Source organism: Musa acuminata, chromosome BXJ3-7 (assembly GCF_036884655.1).
Source record: "Musa acuminata AAA Group cultivar baxijiao chromosome BXJ3-7, Cavendish_Baxijiao_AAA, whole genome shotgun sequence".
NCBI lineage: Eukaryota > Viridiplantae > Streptophyta > Magnoliopsida > Zingiberales > Musaceae > Musa > Musa acuminata.
Window position 1 is genome coordinate 3,116,289 of NC_088355.1, and position 27,319 is coordinate 3,143,607.

General features: G+C 36.4%; 2 protein-coding genes across 4 annotated transcripts; both read left to right on the forward strand.

Annotated features, from left to right (window-relative positions):
- The first annotated feature begins 1,808 nt into the window (after positions 1 to 1,808).
- On the forward strand, positions 1,809 to 3,234 carry LOC135643040 (transcription factor BHLH3-like). Its single transcript, XM_065159562.1, has 4 exons — positions 1,809 to 2,361; positions 2,437 to 2,604; positions 2,697 to 2,864; positions 2,940 to 3,234. Exons 1-4 carry the CDS (start codon positions 1,873 to 1,875, stop codon positions 3,024 to 3,026), a joined length of 912 nt encoding a protein of 303 aa, XP_065015634.1. The 5' UTR covers positions 1,809 to 1,872; the 3' UTR covers positions 3,027 to 3,234.
- Positions 3,235 to 8,932: 5,698 nt separating this feature from the next.
- On the forward strand, positions 8,933 to 26,547 carry LOC103990694 (serine/threonine-protein kinase STY46). Of its 3 annotated transcripts, none has more exons than XM_009409924.3 (16): positions 8,933 to 9,382; positions 9,824 to 9,938; positions 11,820 to 11,917; positions 12,084 to 12,200; positions 13,860 to 13,914; positions 16,032 to 16,142; positions 19,080 to 19,130; positions 20,148 to 20,323; positions 20,412 to 20,519; positions 21,125 to 21,198; positions 21,306 to 21,481; positions 24,395 to 24,490; positions 25,122 to 25,202; positions 25,300 to 25,353; positions 25,934 to 26,068; positions 26,157 to 26,547. In XM_009409924.3, the coding sequence occupies exons 1-16, from the start codon at positions 9,177 to 9,179 to the stop codon at positions 26,232 to 26,234; spliced, it is 1,731 nt and encodes a 576-aa protein (XP_009408199.2). In that variant the 5' UTR covers positions 8,933 to 9,176; the 3' UTR covers positions 26,235 to 26,547. The 3 variants fall into 3 exon arrangements, with proteins under 3 accessions (XP_009408199.2, XP_065013771.1, XP_065013772.1); XM_065157700.1 differs by having other exon boundaries at positions 9,294 to 9,422; XM_065157699.1 differs by lacking the exon at positions 26,157 to 26,547 and having other exon boundaries at positions 9,038 to 9,382; positions 25,899 to 26,066.
- Positions 26,548 to 27,319: the final 772 nt, after the last annotated feature.

The window sequence follows — 27,319 nt, forward strand, 5'->3', positions numbered from 1 at the left end:
GGCAGAAAAGGAAGCAGAATTGATGCAGCTGATTTCGTCTCGTTCAACGACACATGTGTCGACTTTTTCATTGCCAACACTAATTCAGACCCAGTCTCTATTCTTCCTTCTTACATCCCAACTGGAAATTTGCAAGATCACATCAGTTCCATGAGCATTGCAGCAACATAAATAAATGCTCTTCTATGCCTCGAGCAGGAAGGAAGGTGGAGTAAGCTATGATGCTCCAGTGCCCCAGAGGAGATCTTGTTCTTGGTGATTTGCTCATTCCATTCCTACTTCATTTCTGTGAAGCCAAATTCCTTCTAACCTTCATTTTTTTAATCTTTCACTTATATTACCTTCCATTTAATCCAAGGATAAATCTCCGAAAACAAGAACAGCTCTCTTTCCTCCAGATTAGGCAGATGAGGGTGCCGAATTCCTGCTCCTATGTTCCATATAAGAATGGACAACGACACCGAAACGAAGAATGAAACAAACACAGTCACCGTAGTTGCACTTGTTTCGATTGCATGAAATGAATGCGTTTGATTCTTAAAGTGGATAAACGTGTGGATTACTCTTCCACTTGTGTTCTACGTGACACCACCACAACCCAAGTAGATTGCGCACTTTTCCTTGACTCGATCAGATTAAGCACAAGCAGAGTCTGGCCTTCTCCTCTGTGGACTTGTCCTGAGGCAACAACAATAAGATATGCTCCACATGCACTGCACGTTAGCCACAATAAACGGAACACGATGAACTTGAACTTTGGTCAGTATTGGGTTGCAGCGAGTAGTCCTTTTCTCCTTCTTCTCCTTCCCATTTCCATGCACTCAATCAAGCAGGACTTCCCTCATCCTCGTGTTTGATGACCACTGCATTCCCCTTAACTGAAGCTCAAAGGTTTGAGTTACCAACAGTAAGCTTCCACTAAACCACAGAGAGAAAAATAATCTATATATAAACCTACCGCATTTCACCACCTTAACTATAGCTTAAAGATTTCGAGTAAGCACCGGTAACGAGAGAGAGGGAGAGAAGGAACAAGACAATCTATAGTCCCATCACACTCCACTCTAATCCTTGAGCTGACAAGAGCAAGCTTCCACTAAATCCCAGACAAATCGGAGGCAGATCGATGGGCTTTGCGAGTAGCAGCAGTAACAAGAAGAAGAGACATGGAGACAAGAAACATTCCACAGGGAGCCCAGAGGAGAGACCTCCAAGCGTGGCTTCCCTCCCCCACAACACCACCACCAACTTGCACCCCTGCGCAAGGCCAGTGGCCGGCCGAGCGCCCACCAGCCTCCCAATACGAAACCCTCCCCCCCCCCACCCCCGGCTGGCTGCCGTGACCTGCTTGCAGTGCTTGCACACCCCGTTACGTGCGAACGTACAAGTGCAGCGAACCTGACATGGCCTCTCCTCCCCCACCTCCATCCTTTTCGTTCCCGACACGCTTGTGCGTCAAACCCCCTCAGTCCTTCCCATTATTATATCTTTCCCCTATAAGATTTATCTTTTCATGATCAGACTGTGCTAACCAGTTGGCTTCAACTCATCGACTCCGATCGTGATCATTTGATTGATGTCACAGTCGTCATAATATCATGATGTAAAATCATCATTCAACTAAATCTCAAATGCATCATAGAAAGAAAGATATTGTGTGTATATTATTATTAATTTCGATCTAAACGTTTTAATTAATGATTTGAAGTCAACAAAGTTAATGCATCAATTATCCCATCGGATTCGAGCGTGACGGAGACAGATTCCATTCCGATCCTCATTGCATTTATTGCAGGGAATAAATGTTCTTTTTAAGGTTGTGTATATATAATTCCTCGGGTAAGTGCAAGCTGTGCAGGCAAGGCCACAGAGATGGAGCTCGACGAGCATGGCTTCTTGGAAGAGCTGCTCTCACTGAGAAGAGACGCGTGGGACTCGTTCCCCGCAGGAATGGGCGAGTTCTTCTCCTGTGACGGCGGATTCGACTGCTTCCAGCAGAGCCCCGCGCTTACGGCCCCGAGCTTTACGGCGTTCGATGCCGTGACGCCTAATTTCGACTGCTTGAGTGAAGTGTGCTGTCCGCCCGGCGGCGTGTACTCCTCGTCGGCGGGGGCGCCGTCGGAGATCCAGTCCTCGTCGGTTCTGTCGACGCTGGACGACGGCGAGTTTGGTCTCGTCCGAGGGGAGTGGCGGTCCACGGAGGCGCCACCGGCGATGTTTGGATTGAGCGGCTGTGTGGAGAGGAAGAAGAAGAGGCTCGAAGGGATGCCTTCGAAGAACCTGATGGCGGAGCGGCGGCGGAGGAAAAGGCTTAACGATAGGCTCTCCATGCTGAGATCCGTCGTCCCTAAGATCAGCAAGGTGAGTTGTCGTCTTCGAGCTCTTCTTCTCCTTCTCCTGCTCCCGAGGACTGATAGAACAAGCCGCATTCACCAGATGGACAGGACATCCATTCTCGGGGACACCATCGACTACATGAAGGAGCTCCTGGAGAGGATCAAGCGCTTGCAGGAGGAGATCGACGTCGGTCCTGAGCAGGCGAATCTACTGAGCATCTTCAAGGAGTTGAACTCCAACGAGATCCTAGTGAGGAACTCCCCCAAGGTACGTAACACGGCTGCCCTCTTTGCCCTTGCTTCGACCTAAATCTTATCGACAGGCCTCGAATCTAAGAATCCAAGCCAACGATCTTGCAGTTCGACGTCGAGAGAAGAGACGACGACACCCGGATAGAGATTTGCTGCGCCGCCAAGCCAGGTCTGCTGCTTTCCACGGTGGGCACACTGGAGGCCCTGGGACTGGAGATCCAACAGTGCGTCGTGAGCTGCTTCAATGACTTCGGCATGCAAGCTTCTTGCTCCGAGGTAAGATGGACAGCATTATCTCTTCAATCGCAGCCATGAGTTGGTCATGTTGGTCTGCGGTCGGCTGTGTTGCAGGTCACGGATCAGAGGGCAGCCATTAGCGCCGAGGACATGAAGCAGGCACTCTTAGAGAGTGCAGGCTATGGGGGAAGGTGTTTGTAGGAGAAGCAGACTGCTGAGCCATGTTCATCTCCATCTCCCAAGAATTTGTGTCGATCTGCTTCACATGGTGGTGAGAGCTGATCCATGTATCAATGCGAGGAAGTTTTGTGCTTATGATCCTTGACAAGATTGTTGTATGCTTGCATCTCCCGACCAAACTTGCTGTGTTCTTTCTGGAACAAATCTCCACCAAAAGATTGAAGATGAAGTTGTATGCTACTACTACATTTGTTCGTCAAGATCACTCAGACATGGATATTGTGGCCTTCTAAGAAATCTCCATCAGCACTCGATTCAGGAATTGTCGTCTTACTCTGATGCTGAACTGTTAGGACAGGATAACAATTAAGTACAAATGTTGATGAGACAGCATGCAATCTGTGCCTTAATTTTCCACCTAACTGGTTCACAAATCCCTTCTGTGATAGGCCAAAGAAACTGTAGCAAGAATGCAACACTACCTGGATTCCATCTCAACTCACTGCACACGATTAATTTAGTGGGAGATGAGTATCCACATGAAAGATTGATGCACTACTTGCGTGAGCTTACAATCATAAATATGTTTTGTAGTATAGTAGCAGTTGTGGTGCAGAATGAATGCTTACTTGATGAGGCTTCCAACACCATGTCAAAGTGGTCAGATGACGCGATCTTTCAGCTTCATTTAGTGTAGATTTAGACAACCAAAGATAATGCCATAATGGAACTGTTGTCTTGTTCTTTGGCATCTGGTTAAGATGGTGGGAGACTGTGCCTAATCTGATTTTTTTCTCTTCCATCGACTGATCTTTGACTCTCTGCTCTGCTAAATCATCGAGTGCTCAGAAGGCACACTCTGACATGTTTTGTATGCAAAACCCTCTCAGTTGCAGTAAAAGATATGTTCTCTCCGATGGAGAAAATGACATGATTCTCCTCCCTGTAATGTCAGTGGCCACTTGCTCCATTCATAATTGTGCCAAATTCTCATCTCCAACAATGATGAAAGCTAAAGTTCTCAGTGAAGTCAAATCTGCTGAGGGTCGTGAAGGAGAGCATTTGCTTCAGCCACATCCATTTCCTGCTTCGAAGGGTGGAAACGTCTATGATTTGTGGCAGGTGCTGATCCACTTGGAGGCCCAGCCAGCTCTGATGCTTGTGAGTGATGTTCAACTTGTGAGTGCTGTACAAGTCTGACATCTGAAATGATTACCAGCTTTATGAGGATAGCAATTGGATTTGCTCTTCCAGGAAGAAGAACAAGTGTCTGAAAAGTCTGTGGTGCACTTTGACCCACTCTGAGCACAGTCAAGGCTGCAAATGACACAGGGTATGGATATGCAAGTATTTTCAGCTTAAATATCTGATTTAACTTATATATATTGATTGACAAAACATTATAATACTTCAAAATCTAAAAGGAGAGAGTTCAGCTTTACCATCTTATATGAAGGAACCTTGAAAGCTAGTGTGCAGGAAGAACATGCACTTCACTCTTGCAATGCACCGGAGAAGACCTCAGAAAAGCCCATGACAGAGTAAAACCCAAGTCACAAAGCCATCTCATAGATGCATCTAATTATCCTTACATAGCTCACATTAATTCTCATGATGTTTCTTGCTGTTTGTTCTCAATAATTTACTTAATTATGAGTGTGTGTGTTTTCGTGTTGAAGTTTTATATTGATGATATTAGGATTCACCAAAGCCTCAAATGCTATGCATAGTAATCAAGCTTTGTGCCAAATACTTGTGAAAAATTCATATCATCAGGCTGCTACAATAGGTTAATCGATCGACGATTAACCCATTCATATGATTTCGTACTATAACTTCATGAACCAACAAATACAATAATTATTATCCGACTACTTGAGGTTTGTTACATGCATCTTTTTCTGTCATTAAATTTGATAAAAAAATTATATATTTGATTATAAATATTTAGATTTTCTTCTAATTCTCCTCACACCATTCTAATTATTTCATATCGTCTAACTATCGTATAAGATCTAAATAATATGATGTCTAATACATGTATTCACACTATTATGAAAAATATTAATAAAGTAATAGTTAGTAGGGGAGAAAATTGTTTAAATCAATGAGTATACATCACTTGTCTTTGCCATATTTTGTATAATTTGTTATTATTATTATTATTATTATTATATATATATATATATATATATATATATATATATATATATATATATATATATATATAACTTCACGAATCAAAAGAACCCCGTGAGAGATAAAGATAAATCTTGAAAGAGAGAGAGAGAGAGCGAGAGAGAGAGAAGCAATCATGGATAAGATCTGCTCCTTTTCCTGATGGAGTGTAGAACTCAAAGACTTCGGCGACTGTGCGACGAGTATTCGCCGCAGTGGTCGAACGAGGCGGCGTCGCCGCCTCCAAAAGCCGCGCTTTCTTCCCACGTGCGATTCCTTGACGAAGGTCTACGTTGCAGTGTTCCTGATAAGAGGAAATGCTGCGCAATCTGCTGCTGATAACGCCGTTCATGGCATCGTCGTCATCGTTGGAAGAATACGCATGCATGCATGCGTGAAGGAGGCGTTGCAACGCCATTAATTGTTGACTCGGTTGAGGCGCTAAGATATGATACTGCCTTTGGTTTTAAAGCTTGAATGCGACATCGCTCTCATCTCCAAAACGACGGTGGATGATCCAACAAGGAATTCATGCCGGCAGTAGACTTGGCGGATTAAGACGTGGATTACGTCTATATGCATGGATAACAGAGCATCGATATAATTAAAGTTAGAATTAAATATAATAAAAAATAAAGATCTATATTAGAATAAATAGATGAGGATAAAGAGATTTGTTGGGCTATGATTGATTTATAAATATATATATATATATATATATATATATATATATATATATGTTTTGGCTAATATAAATATATGTTCTTGGATGAATCAAACCATTACATATTATAGGTAATTTACGTTCCTTCTATTATCTTTCTTTCTTTTTTAAGTTCTAAAAAAAAAAACTAGTCTGATATAAGAGTTTGGTTCCAATAAGATTAAGAAGAGTACAAAAAAGAAAATAAGAATATGATAAGCATTAGAGTAAGTGTCTCTAATCAACTTTTTTCTATCTTGAAAGATAAAATTTATCAATTTTATATCATTAAAATAAAAAAAAATTATTTATTTTATAAGGATTATGAAATTTAATAGAAAATAATTTTGTTGAGTATGATCTACAAGATCTCAATATTATTGAAGATCAAAAAGATCAAATAAATAGGAACATATGAAAAGATGTAAGAACTCTTTAGCGAAAAATAGATGAGTTGCTATTTCTCTGAATCATACCAACATCAACATCAACAAAAGTTTATAAAATATTAAAAAGTACGTTTGGAGGTATAAACAAAATAAAAACTTCTAAGCTTCAAATTCTTCGTGAATTCATAACTCTAATAATGAAAGATTATAAATCTATCACTGTTTTTTCTCAAAGTTTATTTTATGGTGAACCAAATGAGGTCTTATAATGAAAACTTAAAAAGATTAAATAATAGTTATTAAAAATTTTGTAAAATTTATTTTCAAAATTTGATATAAAAGAGTTCCTAGATACATTAAGGAAACTCTTAATTATGGTATTTGGTATGAGCAGATAAAAGATTTTAAATTATATTCTTATACTAATAGTGATTGGGTTGGTTATGCAAATAATAGAAAAGACACTTCATAATTTGTGTTTAATATTAGCTCGGGGTGATTTCATGAATAAGTAAAAATATATTATTCTCTCAAGTTCTAAGGTGCAGTATATTGTGGTTAGAAATACAATATGTCAAACAATTTGATTTGGAAGAATTTTAGCATATCTCTAAGAAGATTTCAAACAATTTTAACATATCTTTAAGAAAAGCAAGATGGACCAACAAAAATATACTATGACATCAAGTCTATCATTGGGAGAATCCTATCTTTTATGGGCGCACCAAACACTTGAATTTGTTGATAAAGAATAAATTCAAGTGGATTATTAAATTAAGAGAATGTGATAAAATTAATTTAAATAATTATGATTAGATATAAATAAAATATAAATATTTATATCAAGATAAATATATGAGAATGAGAAGATTTGTTGGGATATGGTTGATCTCTTCTTTGTTTTAAAAAATTATATTTTATTTTTTTGACTAATATAAATACGTGTTTTTGGATAAATCTAAAACATTATAAATTAAAAATACTTTATGTTCCTTCTATTATATTATTTTCTTTCTTGTTGGAGTTATGGGAAAGCTAACAAATATGAAGCTAGTCAAGCTCTTATCCTTTTGACTAATACAAATAATATATATATATCTCTCTCTATTGATTCATGGGTAGTTCGTTGGTATTGGTTCGAGAATTGTGTTCCCAATTGTCATTGTCAAGATGATCATCAACCCATTGGATTGTTTATATTGGAAGAGAGTCTTTGGTTCAAGTAAAGTAATAATAATAATATTATTATTATTATTTTATCAAAGTGAGTGAATATATGTCTTGTAGACTTATTTTTCTAATATATAATTTGATAAGGACTCAGATTCATATATCTTTCAAAATGATTAAAGGCATTTGAAGGTCAGATGACTCATGACAAGATAATGATAATGGTCATGAGAGAGGACGTTTAGTGTTTAGTTGGAAATGACTCATAACACTTTGTCAAGAAAAGTTAGGCAAATTATAGTTTCTAATAGGGTGTGATTGTTCACAAAAACTGTGCCTTACCGATTAGTACAAGAAATATATATGGTTTTGAGAGAGAGAGAGAGAGAGAGAGAGAGAGAGAGAGAATGGTGGATAACCTATGTGTTGTTGGGTGAGTATTAAGGTTGACCAACGCTCTTCTCTTTCTAAAGGAAAACTACATTAGTTTAGCAACTTAGTTTCAACTAAATCATGCACTTTGAGTATTAAAATAATAATTATAATTAATATATTAAAAAATGTATATTTTTAAAATAATTTAATACTATCTTGATATCCAATAATTTTATAGATATTGGATTTATCATACATACTATCTTAAAATAATTTTATATTTTGAAAATATATTGGATATTGTTTCAATATAATATCTTAAGATGTTGGATATCAAGATAAGACCATGAGAACCTAGTAAATCCAATTTGGATGCATGGATTTGTATTTTAGGTATGATAAAATTCATGAGAATACTATCCTATCTATAGATTTCTTTTGGATATCAAGATAGTTAGTCAAGTTCAAATAATTAAATACTGCTCTTTTTGAGACCCAAACCCAAATTTCTATCTACTATTTCATGAACTATATATATAGGCCAAATCCATGGTAAATCTTTTTCTTTTCACCTTAACCCCCTATTTTAATTATAGCTCCCTAAATCTTCCATGTTTGATTTGATAGAAAATTCAACATTAGCACATACATAGAATATTTAGATTTACTATACATATATATATATATATATATTCATCAGTTAGTTCTTATTTGATTATTAATTAACATATCATAAAAAAATAATACTTTTTAAAATTTATCATGAATATAGGATGTTTATATTTGTATTTTTTTGATCTCAAACCAAACAGTATAAACTATTAACTATTATTATTATTCATAACATAGTATTTGGAGGAATATATATTATATTTATGCTGTAATAATATTTACAAGGGTAAATTGGTTATTTTTAAACTTAAAGGACTAATATGTAAAAAGGACACTAAGGGATGAGAGAAGATATTTTGGAACTGTATAAGGACTAATATGAAAAATGAACATTAAAAGGATGGGATAAGCATCGCATATTAAATCCACTGCTCGCAAGCTTCGTTTTTGCGTCGTGTCCTTCAAATCTTTCGCCGTCCTCTCTCTCTCTCTCTCTCTCTCTCTCTCTCTCTGTTTTCCGCTTCCGTTACTTTCCTCTTAATTTAAGCGTATCCTATCTGCCGTCCTGCACGCTTCTCTCTCTGTGCTGGTCGCCTCGTCCTACGTGAATCATGGGCGATCGCGGCCTCGATCCGTCCGTCGCCTGAGGAGCGGATCCTTCGCACGAACAGGGGCCGCATTGAGGAGCCCAAGAGTGGATCTTTCTTGAGGGGTTTGGGTTTCTTGGGGGGTTTGGATTCTTGAATGGCGATAGAGGACGCGACCGAGAGCTGCGGCAGCCGGGCGGCGGCGGCGGATTCGTCCCACACGCACAACCGGCAGCAGCAGCGCCATAAAATGGACGTCTACAACGAGGTCCTCCGCCGCCTGAGGGAGGCAGGGCGGCCCGAGATGCAGTCGCCGTCATTCGAGGACGGGCTGTGGAACCATTTCAATCGCTTGCCGGCTCGGTAGATCCCACGTCCCGTCTGCCTCTTTCGGTTTCGATAGGTTGCGTTCTTTTCCCCCTTTTTATTTGCCCGATTACGTGTGGCGGCACTGACTCGTCGATCCTTTTTGATCCGCCACCTTCTTGATTTGGCTATCCTTTCTTTGGAAAAGTTGTGTTCTTGGGTCGTTTCTCGCATAAAAATCCACGCGGTCGTGGTGCTTGTGTCGACCGTGTTCCATGTTGACTTGTTCTGAGGGTCTGCTCCAATTCCTTATTGAGTAAAAGTAATCTGTTGGCGCTGCCTCGTATCGTTAGGGTTCCGTGGAATTATTCGTACAGAAATATGAGTTTCGTGGATAAGGCAAAGTCGTCGATGCACATTCGTACTGGGTTTTGGTCAATCTTGTGGCTATGATTTTTCTCCAAGCAATTGTTGATCTGCAACTTCTTCCTGTTGCAGGTATGCCTTGGATGTAAACGTGGAGAGGGCAGAGGATGTACTGATGCATAAAAACTTGCTGGAACTGGCTCAAGAACCTGACAATAGGCCCGTATTTTCTGTTCGCTTGGTGCAGGTACGAGCTACGACAACTCTTCCCCCATCTGAATGCTAGATTTTGCTTTAACAAACTTCTCAAACTACTCAATATAGGATGAATGCAGTTTTGAATAATTCCAAACTGGTACAGCATTTTTGTTTCTCCTATAGGTCTACATTAGGTGTTATACGAAGCCATGCAAGCCTGACAGGCTGAAATTAACATTATTTATCTAGACGGTATGAGAAGACAGTGTCTTTTCATGGGATTTCAGTTGAAATCTTGTATAGAAAGCCTTAGCGTGTAACACACATACGCTTATTTCAATTAATATGAACAGATGTATGAGTTTCTTTTTGGACTTGGTGACTTAAGTTGGTTCTATCGTTGGATTATCATATTCATATTGTTACTCTTGGGCTGTAATGCCATTTGTTGATTGGAAGCTTGTAATGATCAGTTATCATTTTATCAACTCCTTTAGTTTCAGGAATTCATATTAGATTCTTTTAATGTTCTTGAATATTAATTACCAAGGTTTCTGATGCTTATTCTTTAATGTATCTGTTAATATGTAGTTGGATCAAGTTGTCACTTTAACATTGGAGCACGAACTATAATTCCTATAGATATACCATATAGTCTGACTGTATTTGTTGAATGCAGTTAATGTAATTAGCTGGCGGCTAAACTTTAATGAGAGTGCCTTAAATTTATAATAAAGTTAACATTTCTGATATAACCTGAATCAGGTACATCATTGACCAAGCCGTAAACTAAGGCTAACATTTCTGATCTTCCTCAGTTTCAAATTGTTAAAATTAAGATGGGTGTACAACTTTGAAACCTGGAGGTTTGGCTAGTTCAATAAGCTTGGTTGGAAAGTAAATTATATTCAAATCACTTGTTAAATAAAGAAGGAATTTTATGCCACTTCTAATGTTTGTTTATGTAACAAACTTGCTGCACATGTGTACATGTACATGCACATGCATGCGTATCACATGCACACATAGGTTTACATTGATACAATTTATCCTTCTATATATTATAGGTGTCAATGTCATCAGGATCATGTTTTATAATCTTCATGTATGTGCATTTATTTCAACATTGTAGGTTATAAACAAAGAAGTTATCTTCAGGCTTGACCTTTGTGGTCTTCATGGATGTCCATTATGCGCTTTTTCGTTAAAGTGTTCATTTAAAAGTAGAAAGTTAGACAGCCATCTCATATTCTGTCTCTTATACTTTTCATTAGGTAATTTACAACAACTTAATTACTTCATAATGGAACTGCAATTTCTTTTCTTTTATAACAACAATAGAGTCGTAAAGTTTCAACTATTTGGGGTCAGCTATATGGATTCTTTTGCTGCCATTGAGATCCATAAAAAATCACATATTTAGTCAAGAATATTTATATCTGAATTTTTTTTTACAACCAAAAATTTTCTTTTAATTATGAAGTTTTGATATTTGTGAGTAATCATAGTTTAGTACCTAAAGAAGTACTAGTCCTACTAATTAAAGCCTTTGATCATAGTTTAGTACCTAAAGAAGTACTAGTCCTACCGAATAAAGCCTTTCTTTATTTAGTAAGCACAGAAATCCTTTCTTGCTCCAAAATGACTGATCAAATGTGTGGAAGTTAACTGGATCACATGAAACCATGACATGATCTAGAACTTGTTTTGACCTTCATTGACATTTTTCAATTAGTCTGCAACAAGTGTCTAAATTTAGATATCTTATGAATGTTACTTTTCCAAACTTCCATGTAATAATAGGCGTTAATAAATATTCTTCTTTAAGTAGCTTTTTCTAGTTTATTCTTTCTTAAGTAGCTGTTTCTGGTTTATCTATCACTTCCTTTACTCCGTTGTAGTTCTATAACTTGATCAATGGGTTCTTTAGGTTACTCCAGTTCTTGATGGAAACCAAGCTGATTCTTCCGATTCTAATGCGCCAGAAATGGGAGATGCACAGTCTACTTCAACCTACATCAGGCAAAGGTGCAGTTATTTCCTTGTCCCCAGCTACATGTTTCCCAACAAAAGATTTTCTCTGTCATGTTTTTTACTTCTCTTCCAACTTATCCACTCTTATGTTTCCACTTATATTTCTTGTGTCTGTTAGTATATCCACAATAATGTTTTTACACACCCATATGATCATCAGTGTTCATCCTCCTCCTGCCTTTGGTTCGTCGCCTAATCTCGAGGCTCTTGCTCTTGAAGCCAGCAGGCAACAATACCATGATGGAGATAGTGTTGCTAATGCTCCACAATTCCTGAGGTTATGTTTTTCCGTATTCTCTGTCCCGTTTTTTATGTTGCTTCGTGATCGTACCTATATAATAAAAGACACTTTGATTTTGCTAGTGTATGAACTTCTAAAAGTTGTCCGGTAATTACTTAGACCCGAACGATAGGTCCCATTAAATTCAACAAGCTTTACAATCTTTGGTGCACTAGCTATACTGCAATTGACTGCTCGATGCATATTTCAATGAAGTGAGAGGAATCTGTGTCCTTATATCTTTTCAGTTTTCTATTCTTGTCCTATTGGGTATGTGGGTGCCCAAATTACATTGTTTTTTAGCATTGATTTTGTTGGAGTTTGATCGTTCAGTTTTCATGACTTCTAAGTATATTTTGTTGTCCATCGCATGTGGCATTAGTTTATCACTAACTTGAAAGATTTGATTGTTCATACAAGTTTTATGTCATTTACTTTTATCCAACGCCCAAAAACTCTCTCTCTCTCTCTCTCTGTACATATACATATTTGTCTGTCTTTTGTTTTTAGTAGTCAATCGAAGAATTTTTTAATGATTTTTAAAATATTTTTGCTGGTGAACATAGAATCTTTTTATTGTACATTTACTTTTCATGAAAGAATAAGAACCATCAAATATATGCATTTTTTTGAACAAGCACTATAATATTTGGTCAGTGAACAGCTGTCCTTGAAGTGACTTGTACATGTCTTTTGATCTGTCATGTTAGCAGCTGTTGGTCATTAAAGGCTATCCAGGATTGACTCTGTTTCCAATCTTATTTATTCTTTGGACACATTTTATGTAGCTGTAAATGGCACTTTTTTTTTTCAGTAAATGACACCAGTTAGCCACATAATTTCTCTTTCAATTGGGTGGATTAGTCAAGGAGGCTGCTGGATATGAGTACAACAGTGATCAAAGACAACATCTTTCGTTATAAAACAAACAGAAGCTGGTTGAAACTTGAAATCGTTTCTTCATCTGCTACTAAAATATGACAACATCATAGAAAACGCACATTTGGATATTTGGTGAATACTCTGGAACAGGGAATGGTGGCACAAATATACGTTTGATAGATTTTGGCAGAGATGGGCTGAATCAGATTTGGTCATTAAGGGAATGATCTTATAAATGGGAAAAGGGTCCAGACACTAGAAACAAGATCCAGCTTGCTAGTTTAGGACATGTTAAGTATTATTCACTTTGGTACTTCCAGTTGTTTCAACACAGTTTTGTTGAGTCTATGCACATATAAGAAGATCTGACAAGTCTCAGTGTAACCAAATAATTCCTGCATTTCATTATTTATTATCGTGTGCACAAAAGTTTCATTGGCGTTTTTTTTGTTGATTTTAATTTTTAAAATACTGAATGTTATTTTATTAGTGATTGTTAAAAACAATATGCTTTTTGGGTGTCGGTATGTTCTCTTAGCTATGTGTTTTGCTTGCTAGTTAACCTTTCCTTTTTAATGTGGTTACATCATGGTAAACTGATGTTTTCATAGTTTATATCACCAATCTGTAGTGAGATTAATGGTTGTTTTGTGTACGTATTATGAAATTCTCACATTTTCTTCAGATGATAACAATCTTTTTTCAATCCAATAGATGTGCACCATTTATCTCATATTTGTATGATCTATAAAATACTGATTTATTTTTTTGCAGGCCAATGCATGAAATTGCCTTTTCCACACATGACAAGCCAAAGCTTCTAAGTTTGGTAAACTGATTCCTCAACTGGATACAACTCATCTTGTGAATAATTATTAAATATCTTTTGATTTGTTGCTGTCATTTGCTACACATGATATACCTATATGATATTTCATTTGAGAATTCTGTATTTAGGCCATAGAGTTTTATCATTTTGGAAATTGGTACTTGCTAGTTGCTACTTCCTCTAGTGACTTCATAAAGATTTAGTGGTCCAATATCGGTAAATCTACTGTTCCAAGAAGAGAAATCTAGGTTTGGTGGAGTTGGCATCCATTGCTTTTAGTTTATGCTAAGAGAAACATTCTCATTTCCAATGCTTGAGCAGAATAGTATATAATCTGTAAGGTTTGAACTGTGTTATTGATTTGTAGGAATGAATATTTTTAGTTTTCCTACTCTTAACACTTCTTTGATTATGCTTTCAGTCCTTTATTTTATTGTTAAGTAATGTTTGTTCCTTCATCTTGGTTAGACTATCTACGCAGATTCAACCACCAAAATACTGTGTTCTATTTTGTGTATTGCTTTTGTTCAGAAGGTTTCAGATATCAGGTGATTTAGAACACCCACAAGAAGGAAAAAAATCAAGTTATGCTGATTGCTTCAGAAGAGAGCGGCCTGGTTCTGTTGATCCAGCATTGAGTGTTCGTTTTGGGTGAAATCAATGGACTGACTGACCCTAGTATCACTGATGTTTACCCGCTACGTCAGCATAGGTTCCAATCTATATGGTTCTTAACTCTCAAAGCAATCCTGGTCTTTCAAATGTTACTCTTTTTGGACATTTTTCTTCATAGACCCACTTGATCATCTAGATCAGCCTTACTGACTATCATTTGATTTGCTTCGGTGCATGCATTTTGATTCTTTGTAGAATTATAGTTTGAAGTTTGAAGTTTGAACTTTGAACTACATGAGCTGGTGGCTGGCATCAATGTCGTATATATCTTATGTCAGGAAATACTCCTCTATCTTTGCAATAAAATAAACAACAAAAGTGGCTAAGACAGTTTTGAACATGTTTTAAAATGACAAATCTCAAATAAGTTTTTATTATAAGCATCCATCATTTAATGTGCTCAATTCTGATAATTGTATCAATTGGCCAACAGAGCTATCAAGTGTAACTTAATAAACTTTAATATGTTTGACAGAGAATCACTGGATTTTTTTTTCTAACTCTGGAAATTAGTTAAACAATTTTTAGCTAATTGTTGCCCTTTCTTTCAATGATTAAGCTAATTTGATAAGTCTGTTGTTGGACAGTTTGTGTTTATTGATCAGAGTCCCAATCCAAATGGGCCTGCCACTCTCTCTTGCTTCAACATAAAATTCTGGGTTCATAAGTTGGGGAATAATTGTTCTTTCGGGTGAAGTTCTCCATCATTTATTTTTTCAATGGATCATGCTTGATGGAATATTTCAACTCCATTTCTATTGCTTTTGGATCCCGTTTCTGTAAAGACATAAATGGGTTGATGTTTTTTCTTTGAAACAATTTGTGCTGGTTTTCTGCTCAATAAACACTCAGCTATAGGTTGTCAGACTAATTTTTTTGCAAGATGATAGTGATATGTTGTGGCCAGCACGATCTTTGGTAGAAGATTCTGATTCTAATCAGACCAAGGAATTAATTATCAATCAGTCCACTATGGGTTACCTGTTGGTATCTAGTTTTTATTCTTTACTTTTATTTTGGTATCGGCAATGTTCGCAATTTTGCAAGTGGTATTATACCAGTCAGGGCTCAGACTGGTACTGTACCGGTGTACACCAGTCAGTAGTCACCGATGTCTTTCTCATTTAGTTGAATTTAAAGCTAGTTTTAAATTCTAAAATTGTTCTTCTTCATCTCTGTCAACTATTGGATGATTGCACTATCTGTTGTATGATTGAAGTCTAAAAGATGTTTCTGTATGAATGGACTTCTAGCACGAGCAACTGTATTCTTCACATCCCCAGACCGAGTAATTTTTTTTTTCCATTGTATTCTCTTTTGCTATTTGCTAATGCTAAAATTGTGACATTTGTAATCAATTTTTGATTGAAGTTCTTGAGTCTTTTGGTTTTTCTTGTAACTTGAAGTGAATTTTTGTACATCTGTTTATTCTTGTATTGCAGCTGACTTCTTTGCTTGCTGAGCTTGGCCTTAATATTCAAGAAGCGCATGCATTTTCAACAAATGATGGTTACTCATTGGATGTCTTTGTTGTTGATGGTTGGCTTTATGAGGTACTAACTTGAATACATTCTTCTTTCTTTGGAACTTTATGTTATTTAAGTTAAGTGGTCTCTTTGATATTTAGTCATCATAAACATAATGTGAACTATTGTGTTCAATTCATTTTTTTTTTATGCATACCAACCATTAACAATTAATAGTTATTGCATAATTTACACTATGCTCTATGTATTCTATTATTTGTATTTCAGGAGACTCATTTATAACAATTTCTGTCGTTTACATGATCATCGTTGGGTACTAGTAGTTTTAGGCAAGGAATGCCTTCTCGTGCCAACCGGCTGTATCTGTCTTTCTTGTGAGGACCAACTGTATTGGTCTTCGGACGGACAGGTACATACAAGTTGGTACTGTACCGATCTTCCAGAAAAGGGGCCAGAAATGGCCTAAAATGAAAACCCTATGTTAGGGTTTTTTTTCTCCTAAATTCTTTGTATATGAATTATATTTAGATAATAATAGGTGTATCTAAGCCATTGATGAATATAAATTCTACGTTATAAGGAATAAAAAATTATCTATACCTTTTCTGATTTGTTGAGGAACAACTTTGTTGCATAATCATCCGTCGAAGGAAGATGCTTCTGTTTATCTTGAATCACCTATAAAGAAAGAGTTCCAATCCCTCTTTTATTCAAATCAAGAGGTTGATCTCCATTGATCGCCGATTAGGAGGATTAAACAAGTGAGAGTGTGAGAAAGAATAAGAATGAGAGGTTGATCTCCACTGATTGCTGATTAGGAATGAGCTGTTGATCTCCACTGTTTGTTGACTAGGAAGATTAAACAAGTGACAGTGTGAGGAATAGTGAGACTGAGGTTAATCTCCACTGATCACAGATTAGGAAGATTAAACATGCGAGTGTGAGAAAGAATGAGAATGAGAGTAAGGGACCAAATTGACTATTGGGACCTGATTTGAATGCTGATCTGTGTAGTAAAAATCCAATCGTTACTGACCTGTATCGATTTTTAATCATCGAGTTTCAATCGTGTTGGGCAATACAATAGGCATACAACTTGGTACGCCCCTTACAATGTACCACCCGAAACGGGCTCACATACCAGTCAATTGATGGACCATTTTGGGCACTACATCAAACCATGGTTTTAGGTATGCATGATGCACTTAAATTACTCAATTGCAGGTGATTATGTTTTTGTTCTTTATTTTGAAAGTGCATATTTGGAAGGATAGCTGAACATTAAAGGATGTAACTGATGCCTCACTTCTTGAGTCCTTGGCTTTGCGTGTAGGTATAGGTCACTTATGCGACTTTGCACTATGATATTATAAACAATTATGTATATTGAAAATTCTTTGTTCCTGTAATATTGACGTAGGCTTCATTAGTTTAATACCTCTATTCAAGGTTGGAATTCAGGTCAGGTAGCCTCAGCTGAGGTTTTGTATCTGCATAGTTGGGCCAGAAGATTAGGAAAGTTAGCATTGATGTTTTGTCCTTGGACTATATTTTGGAGATAATAGGTAAAGTTACCTTCATGTTATGTAAAATTTCCATGATAAAATTGAAAAAAGAAAAATCAAAATTTCATTTCTTTGATGTCCTCACTCAAGAGTGCTTTTTTAACAGTTTGAAACAAATAATCTGAAGCTGTTTTGTGAAAACCTGAAGTAAATAGCTCACAATGAAATTATCTAAGCATGAGTGTAGAAGGATGTACTTTTGGCAGTTTAGTTGCATTAATACTTCTCGATGATAGTAGATAGTTGAAGTTTAAGAATCCAATAATTTTGACATACGAATTTACTAGCACAAAATGTTTAAGTTAATATGTGAATTATATAAAGATAGTCCTTGATGGAAATGTTAGTTGTGGTTAAAACATCAATTTACAATGTTATAAGGACAACACATTCTCCTTAGTCAGTGCCAGTTCATTAAATCATATTGAATCTTAGTTTTGGACAGTAAGTGTCCCTTCTATTGTTCTCTTGATCTTAACAACATATCATGCTCTGGAATGAGACAGGTTTGTTTCATCTGCCAAATTAGCTGGCTTTGGAACTATTTTCATAAGCTTCTAACATCTTGCAATTTGCTTTTCTTCTATATAGATAATTATTATATTCTTTTTATGAGGAATACATTTTTTATGGTATTGGCATTCTAAAGTGACCTACTTTTTAGTGATGTCATAAAGGATATCCTTCTTTAGAATGGATCATGACTTTTGGTTCTGGTTTATGCTTAGGCTTTGAGGAATAACTTTTTTCTAGCATTGAGAATTTAGAACATAAAAGTGCATTGAAATTCTTTATAGATGCATTGCACACATTCTTAGTTATAGACATAATTAACTCCCTTGCATTTACATAGCAGTAATCACAGGATTAAAATACGGATAAGAAATATTAAGTGGTAGTAAATCTGATAAGCCAGACTATAGTTGCTGGGCATTAGATGAGTTATCGGGAAGTTTTTGTTGACATGAGTATTTTATTCAAGGGATCAAGTTTTACATTAGTAATCAGTATTTTGGTATTTTTTAAAAACAAATTTTGGACCCCAAGAAGTCACTTGGGAATCTAAGTTTTCTAAGATCTTTTGGTAATGGATCTTAACATCATTGAAAATGATTATTTTGTATTGATAGAATGCTATATCACTAGAATCCTTATCTATTTAGTAATATGTTACTAGGGCTTGACAAGTTAATGACCTTTATTACAATTTCCATTTTTGTATCAAGTTTTATTGTAGTTTGATCATGGAAGCAGTTCAAATTGTTGATTTTTGTACTGTATTTTGTTGCTTTTTCATGGAATATAATGTTAATCCACTTATGTGTACCCTGTCTTGTTTTCTGTATTGTCATATCTATGACTGTTTTCTACTGTATCCTGTGTGGGCTGTCACCGGATACTGTCGTATTGATGCTCACTCATTCTTTATAATATCTAGGAGACTGAGCGGCTTAGGGACTCGTTGCAGAAGGAACTTCAAAAGATAGGGGTAATTCTAATTCTTTTTCATACATTTGGATCTTTATTGGCTCCATTGTTGAAGGCCTATACTGTTTACATTCATTACTGTAGGGAGGTTAAATAACTTGAACATTTCAAAAGGAATGTTACTCTAGATTGTCTAGAGTCTTATTTGGTAATGTTGCTCTCAAGTTTTTTGCTTGACACAAGAAAAGGATTTCAAGATGCAAACCTAAGTAGTTGAAGAAAGAGTTATATGTTACAAGATTATTTTAATGATATAAGTTTTGAATTCGATGAAAGTAAAAATGCAAGTTGTATAGTGGTTATGTTAATTGAAGCAGAGCTCTTATATGGTTACCTCTCATCTGATTGGTCATGATTTGGCTTACCTATTTTCTCTAATAAAGTTGTTGCTTGGTTGAAAATTTCTCATCTGAACTTCAAAAATGACATTAATATTTTCTAGAAGGTCTGTTGAATTTTTCTTTAGATCTATTCATATTATAGCAGAGTTTCTTTGTGTTTTACATTTGAAGCACTAACAAGAGTGGATCATCTTTTAAAATCATTAAATTCATAATCATATATCTTTTCACAGTAAAAATGAGGTATATAACAGTACAGAATCTGCTGTTACCTATTCAGTTAATGTTACCAGTATCTGTTTTTTCTTTTCTATTAATATGCTTCATGCTTCTTTATTTATTTGCATGAGCTTTTTTCCTACAAACTCTTGCATAGACACTGAACAGTATATAGCGCTAAATAATAAGAGGAGTTCATATGTTTATTTTTGCCAGTATTAGTGTCATCTGTACTGTCATCTTAGCAGTTGTGATAATTCGTTTTAACATGTGGTTTAATGGTTGATTCTTCAATGTGGTATTATTCTTCAATTGCATGTACTTTGTGATGAACCTACGTACAGACATACACACATACACACACATATACTGTGTCATTGTTTGGTTTTGATGCCTTTAGAAAAGAGTTTTGTGATATAATACTGCAATGCTTAAGTTTGTTGAACACTTTCTGTTAGAGACAAGCTTGGTCAAAGTCTCATCCATGGTCTCCTCAACTTGAAAATGCGCAAACTGGAGAGGGCGCTCTGCCTGACCATGTCCCAATACCAACAGATGGGACTGATGTATGGGAGATTGATTTTCAGCTGCTGAAGTTTGGATGTAAAGTAGCATCTGGGTCATATGGTGATCTGTAAGTTTCACTAGTAAACCACACAGAAAATCTGGTTAGGACGTTATCATGTGGTTCCTGGCTAATCACTAATGTTCTTTGTTTCCAGTTATCGTGGAACATATTGTAGTCAAGATGTGGCAATTAAAATACTGAAGCCTGAGCGTGTAAATGTTGATATGCAGCGAGAATTTGCTCAGGAAGTCTTTATCATGCGGTTAGTGAATGAAATTTCTATCTTCTAGCAGTAATAGCTACTTATCTTCCCTTCACCTAATGACCTCAATGAATTAAAGTTTCACCAAAATAGCTAAGCGGTAATCTCAGATGTGACATGCTTATTGTATCATACACTTGTACAGAAAGCATACAACATATTTAGATGAGACTTTGACACTGCTGAGCAATAATTATTTTCTAAATAATCGTTAATTAGGAGAATCAGATGATGTTTTGGCAGTCTAATTGCCTGCATTGAGTTGTGTTTTCTTGTGGAGGCAAGTTTTGACTTTTGAGTTTAAGGATGGGATGTAGTTTGAATTTGGTGAAATCTAAAATCATTTATTATTTCAGTTTGTACTTCAGTATGGATTTTTAAAGTTTGTCTTTTCTTTTGCCTTGAAGCAATCAGAGATTATTTTCTCTTATTCTTTTTTTAGTGATGATTTGCCTGCCTTAAACTGTCTTCCACTTGTGTTGATCTAGATTGTGTTTTCTTCCATTTAACTTTTCCTTAACCTGCTTCTGTATCTCTTGATTATGCAATGTGGGGCAGTCCATCGATTCTCATCATTTTTATATTAATTTTTGTTGGTTTTGCAGGAAGGTTCGCCACAAGAATGTGGTGCAGTTCATTGGTGCATGTACCAAACCTCCTAGTTTATGTATTGTTACAGGTAGTAAGATCTAGTGAAGCTTGCTTATGTCTGGCTATTTGTTTTTCAAGATTAAGGTTGCTTCTAAGAGCTTTTCTCATGGCTTATGTATTATTTTTTATTTTCAGAGTTTATGTCAGGGGGAAGTGTCTATGACTTCCTTCACAAACAGAAGGGAGTCTTTAAGCTTCCAGCTTTGCTACGAGTAGCAATTGATGTCTCAAAGGGAATGAACTACTTGCACCAAAATAACATTATCCACCGGGATCTGAAGGCTGCCAATCTTCTGATGGATGAGAACGAGGCAAGTCATAAAGACATATTACCCGTTAGTAGGTCTTTTGGATCACTTTGGTTGAAGCATTTTCATAACATATGCTCAGATGGATTAAGTCATCTCCTAGGTAATATTGTAGGAAGTAACTCAAGAATTCCAACTCAAAAAGCTTTATCCTATGATCAGTGATGTGGAACTAGGAGAGAAGAAGCCAAAAGAATTTTGGAATAAGAGAAAACAAACTACATTTTTCTTCCTGTGGAATAACTAAGAGCTAAGAGCTCAAATACAATTCATATATGTGGATGGTTTAATTCATGGTTACCTCACAAGTTTCCTTCCCCTCTCCTTTTATAAGTGACTTTTAAATTAAATATCTCAACCACTGACTTATTAATTAATTACCTCAACCTCCAACAACCTAATTGATGGTCTCAATTTACTGACACTTGAGTTATAAAACATTATTAATTTATGGTGCTTGTGTACTTAGTGGCTTGGAACTTGAGGCCTTGAATGTTTGTGACTTAAGATTTTTTTTTTAGAGCTTATCATTAATCTTTCCATGTGCTATTTCATGCTGCCATTAAACCTTTTGACGCCTGACATCAACCAGCTTGAATACAACGTTCAATCTCAACATTTTAGCATGACATGCAAAGTCTTTTGCAGATCAAGAACAATTTCAGTATCTGTTGAAGTGGTAGTATGTCTTTGTTTATGATTTAAAAAATGTAGATGTTATATTCTTGACGTATATAACATCTACATTTTAGGGTTCCTTGAATGACTGTCATCACTATAATTTAAGTGGGTATTTATTTGTATTACAGAAAGTTGCCTCACTTGATGTGTTTCTAATAAACATGGTTACAGTACACCAGCATGCGTGCATATATATATATATATATGATTTAGCGATCTTGCTTCTGGAAATATACTATTGTTAATAGTTCTTTTCTCCCCCTCTAATAGTAGTTAACAGTAAGTAATATACTATTAACATTATACTTTTAATTTAATATCATATTATTATTTAAATAATTATATTATATATTTTTTATATTTTAATATTTTAGAGCGTCTCGCTTCGTCCGAGCAAGTGCCTAGCACCTTAGGCGTTTTGAGACTTTGACGTCTAACACTTTTTAAATGACTACTCCCAATTGTTAATTATGCAGTTGCATGGTCACCTAAGCATAACTACTTTCAATAAACCTTTTTAATTTTTTTTATTATACTTCCAAGAAATATATCAATTAGCTTGTCATGGATGAAGTTCAAAAACCTAATACCATAAAATTGGCTATCATATGTCCAACTTCTTGTAAAATCATTACTTGGAGTTGGTTTTCAGTTGAGATGTTTGTCGTAGATTTATCTCAAATTGTGTCCTGATTTGCTGTATGTTTAGAGAGACGTTGATCAGGAGTCCTATGATTTTATTTAATTCTAGTACAAATGTATATTCTGTAAAGGATCTGAAGGGCCAGCTTGACGGTAGGAATACCTAATCCATATTACTGTCCTTTTAGCTCATTGGACCTTGCAAGTCAAGATTTTGTAACTTTAAAATAGAATTTTTAAAATTGAGACCAAATAAAATGGAGCTTGATGGTTAAATGAGGAATTACCAACTGTCTCCCCATTATCTATTCTGATGGTTGCATTGACATGATAAAATATGGCTGAGTTAATAGTGCCCAGTGATTTAAAAAGCGCTAGGCGCTAAGATCCAAAAACGCCCGAGGCGCTAGGCGCTCGCCCGAGCGAAGCGAGGCGCTAAAATATAAAAATATATAATATAATTAATAAATATAATTATTTAAAATTTTAAATAAAAATATGCTATTAAATTAAGAAAATCTATTAACAGTATTAGAAATTAATCATTTCAAATAAACTTAATATTAACAGTATACTGTATATTGAGCCTGCTGACTAAGAAACGAGGAAGCAGCGGCGACAGCGGCGAGCGGCGAGCAACAGTAGTGGTAGCGGCAGCGGGAAAGGGAGTGGGAGCGACGAGCAGCGACAGCGACAACGTTTGCGAGCAACGACAGCGGCGAGTAGCGGCAGCTGGAGCAGGAGCGGCGAGCAGCGAGAGGCGCGAGCGGCGACAGAGGCAGCGCTTGCGAGCAGCGACAGCGGCGAGTAGCGGGAGCAGGAGCGACGAGCAGCGAGAGGCGCGAGCGGCGACAGAGGCAGCGTTTGCGAGCAGCGACAGCGGCGAGCAGTGAGATCGGGATCGGGATCGAGATCGGGAGTGGCAGCGACAACGGGTTAGGGTTGGGTAAGGGTTATATCGGTTTAGTTGGTTCGATTGAACCAACTAACCAATCGAACCAGGACCGAACCAGACCTAAAATCCTAGTTCGGTCGCCTTGGTTTACCCAGGCGCTCGCCCGAAGCGCCCAGCGCCTAGGCTCGGGCGAGCGCCCAGGCGACGCCTGTTTGAAGCGCGCCGCTTGGGAGATTAGCGAGGCGCTCGGGCCTCGCCTCGCCTCGCCCGAGCGCCTAGGCGAGCGCCCGAGCGCCTTTTTCAATCACTGATAGTGCCTTCCGCAATTCATCAGGGCTTGCTGTCAATAATTTGAAACTTGATAGTCTTGAGCTTGTTGATTCATTCGAGGGAGTTACCTTTGTCTGATTTAGGGTAATATATCAATACTTATACTTGTGAGTTAGATATCTCCTTTGTTTTTGGTGGTCTATTGTATCTCCCATTGTCTGTCGGCAAGGATAAGTTTCTTCATTTGGTTTAGTGTTCACTTCAACAGTAACTGTTTATATTACACACAAATGATTATTTTCTCTTTAACTGCTCTTACATATCTTTTGCTCATATTTCAGCCCATGGAACTTTTAGTTAAGTCTAAAGGGTCGGACTTTGCTCTTGTACCAGTTTGTTCAGAACTAATATACTTATTTTTCTGGCAGGTTGTTAAGGTTGCAGATTTTGGTGTTGCACGTGTTAAAGCAGAGTCTGGAGTCATGACTGCTGAAACAGGAACATATCGCTGGATGGCACCTGAGGTAATATTCTACAGTAATTTCATCTCTTAACGAAGTTTAGTCTTAACCCACATACATATGCCTTCTTTTTGGGTGATCCAAGGGTACCTCGTGACTTTCTGAAGATATTTTATGATGTTGACTGAACTTTGCACCTACTTGTCAATTTGTGTGCCAAAACACGTGGACATTATAGGATATTTGATCCTCTGCATGCATTGGTTACATACATAACTAAACTATAACCACACATGATTTGATTAATTGTTCTATATTTCTTTATGGCATAAAATGTTTAGTTATGCTTTGCCTGAAAAGGTGCTTTTGCAGGATGCATTTCATATACTTAACTACTGTGGCATCTTTTCAGGAGTCCAGTTGCATTTGGTTGAGATGCCAAATAATCAGTTTTCCAGCATGTATATCGTTGTTCAATCATGCACATGTAATGAATAATGTGATAGAGTGATGTCTTTTCAACTATGCACATGTAATGTATATCGTTGTTCAATCATGCACATGTAATGAATAATCGTTGCCTGAAAAGTCCTGGGGAAGTTGTTTCTCTTTTCAACTATGGTCCCATAAATTTCGAGTCCTGGTGCTTTGTTACTCCAGCAACTCAACATGTTCCTTATTAACCTAAATGTAGGTGATAGAACACAAGCCCTATGATCACAAAGCTGATGTTTTTAGCTTTGCAATTGTAATGTGGGAGCTGCTTACAGCTAAGGTAACCTCAGGATATTGCAATTACAAAATTTTATTTGTTCACGTTCTTCAACCTTTCTTACAAGTATATTGTCTCTATATTCTGTGGTTTTGTGCAGCTCCCATATGAATACTTAACACCACTCCAAGCTGCAGTAGGCGTGGTTCAAAAGGTAAGTTTGTTTGTGGTTTTTCTCATGTGGTCAGAATAATAGCTACTACATTACCCATAGACATTAGTTATGTATTCGTACAACACATACATGGAATACACGATTTCTCTGACATAATGGGTATATATTCTGATATGAGGAGAATTAAAAATAGGGTACAGTGTGACTATGCTTTTGTGATCTACTTTCTTTGAACAATTTGTATGTGTATTTTATGACAACTTCCATGAATTTAAAAAGAAGCAAAATCTTTGTGAAAAATAAGAAAGTATCATTAGAAGGTAAATGTTTTCACCTGAAAATTAAATGCAGAACACATTTTTCGCGTTTCACATATAACAGTCGTTTATTTCATCACCATAAACCACTCTTGTTTTATGTATCGAAACAAGGATACTGATTGTAGACTTTTGATGAAAATTGACTGCAATTTTACTTTTTGAATTCTTAAAGTAAAACTGTTTCTTTAAGAGTTGCATGGTTATATTGTATTATCGAGAACTCTATGTGACTTTCTTTTTTTCCTCTTATTGCAACACAAACAGGTGACACATGTTGCTTTTCCTTCTAATCTCTATAGGGTTTGAGACCTACCATTCCAAAGAATACTCATCCGAAACTTGCTGAGCTGCTGGAGAAGTGTTGGCAGCAAGACCCAGCTGTCAGGCCTGATTTTTCGGAAATACTGGAGACACTACAGCTTATTGCTAAAGAGGTTTCACCATCAACGACTTGAAACTGTGCCCCCTAAATTGCTACCGGTGCCTTAATAAGTTTTTTGGTTGGTTGGCTGGTTTGAACAGGTCAGAGATGAATCCAATGATCGCCGCAAGGAAAAATCATCAGGTGGATTTCTCTCGGTTCTCAGACGTGGCCACTGAATCTTTTTTGTTCTCCATGAACCAAATGCAGTTTATGATCTCATCACGGGTGATTTCTGGTCTACCAATGGTAGAGGTAGTGCTGTAGAACTGTACAGTGTTAAATTTTGTGACCTGCTTCCTGGCTTTTTTTGAGTTGTAATTCTTTTACCTTGCATCACCTTCGTGCCGTTTTTTCCTCTTTTTAGTGCCTCATCGACGTAGAATGTATTGAATAGGACTGATTGCAGCCAGTGTGAGAGTTGCTAATCGTTTGAGCTAACAACTGATGCTATGTGTGCTTAATTTAACTTTCTTTAGCTTGGCCATTAAATCTAACCCTTGGTTGATACATATTTATTTATTATCAAGCCGGAAAACATGATCAAATCGGACCATATATTTGAATGCAGCTCGATGTAATTTTGAACAAGCAGGAGTCGATGTGTGGTTTGGCAATTGGAGCATTCTGAAAGGGATGGCAGTCTGACAAGATCTTGAATTTGCTCAGTCTTTGACCATTTGGATCATCAAATCAAACATCTCAGTTTTTAATTTATTTGAAAATCTTTGAAGACAAACCATTGTGAGACGAAGAAAGGTGATTTGAGATAGACCTCTCTGCCTAGGAGATGTCCTGACTCACAATCCCAACCGCTCCTTGCTGACATCCAGGGAGAGGAGATAATTTTTATAGTTACAAAAATAAAATATTTTTATATCATTTTTAAAAAGTTATATTGATATTTTTATAGTTATAAAAATAAAATATTTAAGTTTATTTATCATAACATTGTTGGTTTTATAAAAAAAAAAAGAAGATAATTTTAATATTCTAGTCCGTGATAATGGTATATTCAAAGTGACGAAAAGATATGTAACAACTATCCATGAGCCCTAACGACATCATCGTTCACCCCATCAATATCGTCCGTTATCATCAATTAAAACATTAATATTTTATTTTTATTTTTATTTTTATGTTTTTGTTGATAAAATAAAACTGGATATTTTATTTTCATAATTATATGAATGTGAATGTAATTGTAAAATTATAAAGATCAAAATAATAAAGATAATTAACTAAATGGATAATATATAATTAG

Coding starts and splice junctions, on each gene's coding strand:
- LOC135643040 (XM_065159562.1), top strand. CDS start 1,873: ATGGAGCTCGACGAGCATGGCTTCTTGGAAGAGCTGCTCTCACTGAGA. Junction 2,362..2,436: donor TCGTCCCTAAGATCAGCAAG/GTGAGTTGTCGT, acceptor CGCATTCACCAG/ATGGACAGGACATCCATTCT. Junction 2,865..2,939: donor TGCAAGCTTCTTGCTCCGAG/GTAAGATGGACA, acceptor GCTGTGTTGCAG/GTCACGGATCAGAGGGCAGC.
- LOC103990694 (XM_009409924.3), top strand. CDS start 9,177: ATGGCGATAGAGGACGCGACCGAGAGCTGCGGCAGCCGGGCGGCGGCG. Junction 19,131..20,147: donor AGGAACTTCAAAAGATAGGG/GTAATTCTAATT, acceptor ACTTTCTGTTAG/AGACAAGCTTGGTCAAAGTC. Junction 26,069..26,156: donor TACAGCTTATTGCTAAAGAG/GTTTCACCATCA, acceptor TGGTTTGAACAG/GTCAGAGATGAATCCAATGA.